Genomic DNA, 8,924 nt, shown 5'->3' with positions numbered 1-8,924 from the left:
AAAGAGATCTGCTTTGTAACTGCAGACAGAGCCCTGAGTAAGAGAATGTACCTCTGGTGGTTGAGTTGAGTTATCGTGGCGCTGCAGAGAGAGGCTGCCGCATCTGTGCACCGTGGAGGTCTCCTTCCGGCCAGCCTTCCCCTCTGCCCCCTCCAGCCAGACACACCAAGAAAGACCCAAATCCCAAACTGCATTTTTATTATTTTTTAATAAACTTTATTCTATATTACAAATAGGTTTTTTTTTGTTCTGAACTGCAAAATAGGAATGCCTTATATTTACATACACAGGTATACAATTAATTATAACAAAGGTACAGAAGCTTGCCTTTACCAAGTTACAACTGGGCTCCAATTTAAATAGCATAGGTTTCCTTTTTAAAAACTTTATTTTTTTAAATCTTTTTTTTAATCTTACTAGGATACTCTTTTTTAAAAATCAAAACCAGAAGACCCTCTTCCTCTAGTAGATTCCATCCACCTATCTTTGAGGCTCATTATAACACTGTTGTCTAAAGATATGTTTTGCTTTGTTCTAACAAAGGGTCAGTGTTCAAGGTGGGAGCTTTATGGAAACAAAGGTGGGGTGGGGCTGGAAGGGGGTGACCGGAGCAGGAGTGACCTGCCTCACCTCCTTCGACGGCCTCTCTCCGAGACTCAAAGGCCTCCGTCTGTTCCTCCAACCACCCACTCATCCTTCCTTGTTTCTCCTCTTCCCTCTAGCATTGGACTTGACTCTGGGTCGTGTGACCAGGCCAGACTCTGCTCCCCCTATGCCTCGGCTTACTGAGCTGTTCTCTGTTGGTGGTACCCTGGAGTTGCTGGTTACTATGGTGACCGGGCAGGACCCTGCTGGAAGAGATGGGCTGGTCCATACCCGCTCAGCTGGGGAGGAGGCCAGCTGCACCCAGTCCTTCCTGTCCATCTCGGGGCCTGGGGGTCTTGTTCTTGGTCAGCATCACCATCGCGTGACTAAGCAAGGACCTCAGGCCTCGGGACACCAGACCCAGGCGGGGAGTGATGGAGGGGAGGGTCATCTACTCTAAAACACAAAGTCATTGGTTTCCAAATGGAAACAAGATTCTTTGAGGTAAACTAGCTTTTCTTTTTAAAGAACGGAAGGTTTAACGAGCCAACAGCTGGGGAGAACATCAGGGAAGGGAGGAGGAAGGAGAGCACACAAGACACGTGTCACATCTTGGTCACGGGCCTGAACCGCGTCCAGTAGTCCTAGCTGGTAAGCGGTCTCGCTTGGTTAAATGTCCTTTGCATTGCTCTTTAACTGTATCCTCTGTTTTGAATCCCACTCTTGGAAGGGAGCCCTCCCAAAATGTGCTTGAGTCATAAGATCAAAGATATTAACAAAAGAAGTTGTAATTCCAGTTTAAAAAATGATAGAAGATGAGCTGCATAGAACGCGTCTATTGGCCATGAGCGTTCGCACTCCGGGGAGGGGACTTGGTCCCCCGTGACCAGTCCTGAACAGGGCGTCCCTCGGGTTTGAGGGAAGCTGAGGGGGACGGCAGGAGGCGCAGCAACACTGGGGCCTCCCAGAGAGCCAAGACTGGACAAAGCGAAAGGGGGTGAGAAGGGAAGGTGGGGCACACCCGCTAGAGGGCATACGGCCCCCCTCCCGCCTCACTATCTCTGCCAATGTGGACAGAAATCTCTTTTCGTTTATTAGGGATCTTGTTTTGTTTAGCTTTGCTTAGTCACTGGTCTACTCATGGAATTTAATGGGGACTCTAATGAGTATGTATTACTTTTACAACCCAAAAACCCTGTATATTTTATAAAGTTGGATACTCCCCCTAATTAAAAATATATATATATATATATTTTTAATCAGGGAGCAAAGACTTATAGTTTAAAAAAAAAGGTCTCTCTTGCAAGTCCAAAACTCATCCTAGAGAGATTCCTTTGTGAATGGGAGGAACGGTCTTTTCTCTGTTTTCCAGCGAGGGCGCTGCCGCTCTCAGCACCGTGGGGACAGAGGCCCGAGGTTTCCCAGCCTCTCTCTGGAGCTGCCTCTCCAGAGTCACCTGGAGGCTGTACCTCAGCTTCCCCTTCTGCAACGGCTCTCGATGGCCACACCTGTGGGAGCAGACGGGCAGCATGGCAGGCTGTAGCCATCAGAGGTGCCCGGGAAGCACCGAGAATATTAGCAGCCATGGAGGCTGGTTCCCCAGGCATGTCCACATGGGGAATATCCCGACCCATTTTTTAACAACAGGGGGAGCCCCCCTCCTCAGCCCCAAGGCTCTCTTCATCCCTCGAAAGTCACAGGTGAATAGTTTTGTTTCTTCCTTCCAGCAATTTGGACTTGACAGCCACACCTGGGCTCCCTCCTTCATCTCCAACGCTTAACATATACAAACAAAAAGTAAACAACCTCAAACCCCAAATAAACAGTCCACATACAGGTTAAAGGAAAAGGGAGGGGCTGCGGGGCCCTCAGTCACCTGTCCTGAATGCTGACAGGGGTCCTTAATGTGAACTAGGAGCAAGAGGAAAGGCCAGGAAGGAGCCAGTATCCTCCTAGGGTAGGGTCTTCTTCTCCTGGGGAGATACCTGGAGGTTATTCATGCTTAGAAATGCCTCTCGGGGGCCTTTCAGAACATGCTGGGACCGCTTGTTGGGGTGGCCCATTCCTGGAAGGGCCATGAAAGAGGTGTCTATGGGCCTCCTGCCTGCAGAGCCTCCCTGCCTCTTCCCCTCCCTCCTTGCTTTCTGAGAGGTGGGGAAGTTTGTTCTTGATTAAGAATAATTAACTTTAACCTGCACTAGGTTAAGTATTTGACTTCACATCCTGTGAAGCCAAAGAAGTGTCCCCTTATTCCTGAGAAAGGAGACAGATGAAAAACAGGCTTTCCCATTAGGTCAAAGCACACGATTGTTGAGGGTTCTGGAAACATCAGCAGGACTTGCCTCTTGGAGTGGAGTTTGCTTGGGAAATCATTGCTTGTGGCTCTTCTGATGGGGGATCCCCAGGGCCCAGGTGGGACTGGGGACCCCCATCACTCAGGGAGGCAGTGCTGGGACGGTGGCAGGGGCCTGGAGCTGCCCCAGGGTAGGGCTGGCGTGTGAGGTCTGAGGCTCCAGTACGAGGAAATATGCAGCCTTGGGGCAGAGGCTACGTGAGCAGCTGCGGGCGAGGGGCATGAGGGGGCACATTCGCCTCTGTGGGGGAGGGACACTCTCAGCAGCCAGTCATGCAAGGGGAACACGAGCACAGGGACCTCGGGTGGGGGGGAGAAGGGGTGCTGTGACAGTACCTCGACATTAGCCTAGGGCTGGGGGGTGAGACCCAGGCCTGAGGCCTGAGTGGACAAGGTCAGCGACCTTACCGGTCAGCGACTCCCGCTTCTGCCTGGCGCGGTCCTGGATCGTCTGCTTCACTTGGGGATTATTGAAAAGGCCTTCTCTCTCTGACCATAGCCCTGCTCTAGCATCTAGGGCCCGACTCATCGGCCCACGGGCTCACAAGAGGGAGGCTCCAGGGCTGCCTCTGGGTGTGCATGTTGCTCTGGGGTGTGAACCTACCTTGGCCTGTGGACACTCAGGCAGTCCTGTCCCCAAATTAAAACCACATTGAAAGAAGGCAAGAAAAAGTATTTTCCTGAGGAATTGACTGACAGTAGCCAACTTCACTTAGTGGCACTATTTGCTGTTACCAAGAAATGTCAGGGTCTCTCCTTATGTGGAAGGACAGAGAACGGCAAAGCCCACCCGTTGGCAGACTTATGCTCCCCGAGAGGAATGACCTGCCTGCAGCCATCTTTCTCAGTTTCTATCCATCTGTCCTTTTAGATTCAGGACCCCATAAAGCTCCCTGCCTCCCACCACCACAGCTTCAGCCCATCTCTCTCCTACATTCAAAATCCCCATCTAACCTAGGTCAGTTATTCTGACTGGGTGATCTCCTGACGCCATTTTGACCCTGGTGGTCTCAAGGGCTGGAGGGTGCAGGAGGTGGTTGAAGGGGGAGGTGAGAGGAGACGGGCCTTTTCTCCCTTCCTCTCTGCCCGGGACTCAAAAAGTTAGATAAAGATTCCACCTTAAACAGAGTTATGACCCTGCAAATTCACTGCCACGGCGGGGAAGCCTTGAGGGGACCTCCCTTCTACAGGACCAGTTTGCCCAGCCCCCTTCTCTGCTGTGTGCTGGCCCCCAGGCCCCCTGGGGCAGCTCTCAGCATCTCTGGCCTGCCAGGAGGAGCTCGGGGATCCCAAGGGGAGTTTGGAAAGAACATGGGGAGCCAAGGACAGCTTTTTGACAATGCTGCCTTGTCTTTACTTTGAAACGTATCACATGTGCACCACGAATCCAAATGGAAAAAAATGGAAAACGAACGGAGAAAGGAAAGAGAATCTTTGTGGGGCAAGAGGGGTTGCAGCTCTGGGTGATTCTATCCTGTTTCTCCAGCCCAAGCAGGCCGCAGAGACTTCGGCAAACAAAACGCCAGCAGCGACGCCACCCCCCCAGCAATTAGAGTAAACTCTGCCCCAACCCCTTCTCCAGGAGAAAGGAGAGCCAGGACACTGTCCTCTCCTCTTTCTTCCTGACGCTGAGGTTTCTCTGAGGTGTCTGAAGTTTCTCTCATGACAAAACGGGGCAGGGGCAGGGTTGGGGGGGGAGTTCTGTACCGACAAAGGAAAAATAACAATAATAATAATAATCCGGTAAAAAATAAAAGCTTCAGCAGAACCATGATAACAGTCTCCTTTTCTGCCTGTTCATTTTTTTAACTGTGCAAAACTTAAAAAATAAACCAAACACACTCACTCACACATGCGCTCACACACACACTCAGCTTCCACTCCGCGAATCTGTGTTAAATATGTTTGTGTCTCTCTCCTCCCCAACCCCTCACGTGTGCAAATATATCTTAGCGGCCGCGGTGCCTCCTCCGCCTCCCCCCGCCCCCCACGTGCTTCCTCTCTGGCCAGGGCCCGTGGCTTCTCGGGAGGAAATAAAATGGTCAAGGGTAGAAAGCCCATGCTTCTTCACCTGGCACTGCATTTGCCAAAACCTTTGGTTATTTTCCCCCCTCGATGTGTATCTTTTCCCCATTCTCCTCTTTCTGTTGTTAGGCTACTGGTGTTTGGTTCCCATTTGTCCTTTCCTTGATGCCACATGCTACCCTGCTGTGGGTCACCTCCACCCAGCCTCCAGTCAAGTCCAGGCCTCCTGTGGCCACTGAGCACCCTGGTTTCCTGCAGACAGGGGACTCTCCTTCCCCCCACCAGCACTCAGCACAGAAAGCTAGTGTTGAAATGTCCTCAAGCTGCAGAATGAATGAGCAAGGGTGGAGAAGGGAATTACTTCAGGGTCCCCTCCATAGGACAAGAAGTCCTTTTGAGCTCTCTGCCTGCTCCTGGGACAGACACACACACACACACACACACACACACACACACACACACACTCATATCCAAAGGGGCCAGAGTTCTTAAAAGTACAGGGTGCTCCATGGACTTTGCTGGAAATGTAGCGGTTCCTTCCCCTTTCCAATTGGGGCTCACTTTGAGGGGATGACAGGGACGGATGTCTGATGCTCAGGGAGTGAAGGCAAGACTGGAACCCTGACTCGCAAGCACACCTTCGAGGATGCGTCTCCTTGTCTCCCAGAGTGGCGTACAATTAGCCACCAGGGCTACTAGGAGAGAATCTTGCTTATGGTGGGAAACTGGGCCAGATGGCACCTAAGGTCCCTTCAAGATTCAGGTTTCTGTGACCCTCCATTAGACCATCTCTTACCACAGCCCCTGCTCTCCCATGTCCGAGCACACGTTTGCCTGATGGGCTGAAATGAGAGATCCAGAGATGGAAGGACAGATGGAGAAACAGATGCCAGGGCCGAGGTCCGTTCTCTCTTCTCTCATTGTTGGCCAGGTCCTTCAGCTTGAGTCCTTGGTCCCTCCCGGACATGACGAGCTGGGGGCTGAGTGTGGCTGGCATTTCAGTTGGTCTCTGCGAGGCTGTGCTGGAGTGTGGTTCTCTCCGTGATGACGGGGGAGGAGGTGAGGAAGGGCAGTGACTAAAAGACAGTGGATGGTGAAGAAGTCATTGCCAAGGGGGTCTGGACAGTCTGGACAGTCCAGTGACGCAGTCGTCTGCATAGCAATGGCACCAGGCTCTGCAGGGCGACGGGGGCCCAGCTCTCTGACCCCTATAGGGTTCTCAGGAAGGGGGGTGGGGACAGAGCCATTAAAGGCGGCTGGAGGTAGAATCTCCTGGATGTATTCTGCATTCTACATTGAGCCTTGATGAGCGCCGACCGAGGAGGATGCCGGTGCTTTCTCTAGACGGCATCGAGGATCTGGCGATGGACGAGACCTACGACTATGGACGTGCTTCATTTGCGTTTGGGGGCGAATGGAAAACACCAAATTCTTCTTCCAGGGTAGATGCGACTCTCTTTCCTTTTCTCCCCCTCCACGTTTCTGCTGCTACGAGCCAGACTAGACGGTTAGGAGGGTCTCTGTGGTGGCCCGTAACTGCTGTTTCTCCTGTCCAGCTTTCCACAGGCAGGGGAGGGGACGGGGCAGGCAGGCCCCTAGGAGCACTTGGAAGGGCTCCAAGACTGCAAGGGGACAAGGTGACTCTGGATGCCAACCCAACAGGTGAGAGGCAGCTCCAAGAGCCCCTCCCAACCCCCACTCTGCCTTATGCAGGAGCTGGGCCTTTCTCCTCACAGTTGCAACGGGACCACACCCGGGTGGACCCCCTGGAGATGGAAGTGGGGGAAGGGAGAGAGCCAGGTGGTGTCTTCACAGTGAAGATAATACTGAGCTCACTGCCTCTTCCCGAGAGCAAGGTTAGGCCCGGTGTGGAAAGTCCTCCTCCATCTTTGGGCGCCGCTGCCCATGCCCGGGGTCAGCCGGGAAAGAGAGCGCCTCTGATGTCTTCTGGCCGGGGCCCCACGTGACCCTGGCCATCCAGGACTAGCTGAGGGGTGGTGGCCTGGTCCGATCGTGTTGGCAGAGCCACAGAGAGAGAAGGGATGCAGGGAGGAGGGCGAGACAGAAAGAGGCGGAGAGAGAGACAGCGCTGCTCAGGGGATGCTGCTGACGCCAGTCGGAACTTGCACTTGGTAAAGATGATAATCTAGACTGAGGCACGGCTTGGTGTGTCCCTCCCCCCAGGGGCCCTGGAAGGACGGTTCTCAGCTGTCTAAGCTCATGAGGGTTATGACTTGTTCTAGTTTGTAGGCCAGTTTCTGCTTTCCGCACTGGTCGTCATGGTCCAGAGGTCCGAGGATCTGTGGAAGGGCCGAGCACAGGGAGGTTACCAGTTGTGTACACACGTGTGTGTTGTTAGGGCGTGCACAGACAGGGCGAGTGTGGCCAGGCTTGGGAACCCACGTGCACACGAAGTTGCTGGGTCCGCAGGCAGCCTGGCTAACAGGGATGGGGGGGTGCGGGGCGTTCGGCTGTGAGGTACCCCTGGGCCGTGTGGGTACCCCTGGGTCGATGAGCACGGGGCGTCGGCACATCCATCAGCGGGTCTCAATACATGTGTGCGCTGTGTGCCCACGTTTGGCAGCCGGCAGTGGGCAGGAGACACCCGTGCAGCGATGTACTAGGCCCTGCGGTGAACGAGCACACAGTCCCCCCGCGCGTGAAGTGGGGTGCCCGGGTCTCCGGGGAATGTGGTCTCCCAGATAGTAAGGAATCCCACCCCTCCTTCCTACAAAGGAATATCTTCCCCCATCAGCTCCCCGAGGCCCCAAAGCCCACATTTAGAAAGTCATTTGGCCTCACTCATGTGTTAACAAACAAATATCCCTCCAAGAGTTCTATCTCATGCTTTCCTGGACATCAGCACCGAACGACCATGTCTGCCAAAGCCTTTCCTGAGATCCAATGGTTGGTGGAGGACAAGGACAGTGAGGACGTGATGGAAAAGATGTTAGAGTTTGACTTGGGCTGATTCAGATGGGGGACTGAATTAACAGACCTACCAATTTCTAGAGAGGTGATCTGGGGCAAAACACGTCACCTCTCTGATCCCTCACTGCCTCGGCTGTAAAATGGGGGAACTCATGGTCTGTGTGGGCGGCTCCAGTGGAGAGGGCCCAGTCACGTAACACACGCGAGTGTCTTTCCCACGTAGTTTGCTCCATGAGGGGTGCGTGACACACAGGTGTGGCACGTCGTGGTGCTGCGGCTGAGGGGCAGGAGGGCAGAGGAGGCAAAGAGGAGGCTAAAGGCTCGAGAGGAGGCTCTCCGAGCTTTGGATTTCCTGGCCCACTTAAGGTATGTGCAACTGGGGAGACCAAGATGGAGTCGCCGACTTCTTTGCTGGCCAAGAACCACCAGTTACCGGCACCAACATTTCATGAAGATGGGACATTTTCACACCAAGGGGAGATGAGTGGACTTGTAGACTAAAGGCCGGTGCTTCCAAGGTGAGGCATTGGGACCCAGCGACTTGTATTGCTGTGCTGGCACATTCCACATCGTCCTTACTTCTCTCACGTGGCCATGGGCAGGGGAAAACCTTGCCCCGGACCAGCACTGGCCTGCAGGCTGGTGTCTCCGTCCCCCCAACAAGGGACCCACAACTGGCTTCCCTTTACTTGAGGTTCACAGCATTGTGCTGCTTATGGCCCGCTGGGGCTCCTTCCTTAGCGGGGGCTCCTATACCCTCTCTCATTGACGAGCTGGGAGGAGGCAGAGAACCGGGGGCACTGGCTTCAGCCCCTGTTACCACCTTCCACTCGTGGAGAAGGTGGTTATACTGCTGCTCAGACATGGGGAGCCTGGATTCTGAACCCACTTGGGCTAAGCCTGCATGACTAAGAAACCTCCGTAAGTGCCTCTGTACTGGCCGGGAAGAAGGCAGTATCAGCTGTGGCAACGACCCCAGGCAAGGTTTTCCACCTGGGGACCACAGCAACTAAAACAGATCCCATTCTAG

General features: G+C 53.7%; 1 protein-coding gene across 4 annotated transcripts in view; it reads right to left on the bottom strand.

Annotated features, from left to right (window-relative positions):
* Window positions 1–4,266: 4,266 nt before the first annotated feature.
* Window positions 4,267–8,924, bottom strand: part of PLXNA4 (plexin A4) — a 354,685-nt gene continuing 350,027 nt past the window's right edge. For all 4 annotated transcript variants that reach the window (XM_008712055.2, XM_008712053.2, XM_008712054.2 and 1 more), the window contains one exon: window positions 4,267–7,263. In XM_008712055.2, the coding sequence (XP_008710277.1) occupies window positions 7,168–7,263 (96 nt within the window). In that variant the 3' untranslated portion in view covers window positions 4,267–7,167. The remainder of the gene's footprint in view (window positions 7,264–8,924) is intronic.

Source organism: Ursus maritimus, unplaced genomic scaffold (assembly GCF_017311325.1).
Source record: "Ursus maritimus isolate PB19 unplaced genomic scaffold, ASM1731132v1 scaffold_3, whole genome shotgun sequence".
Taxonomy (NCBI): Eukaryota; Metazoa; Chordata; class Mammalia; order Carnivora; family Ursidae; genus Ursus; species Ursus maritimus.
Note: the sequence above shows the minus strand (reverse complement) of the source record. Positions and strands in the feature narration are given on the sequence as shown.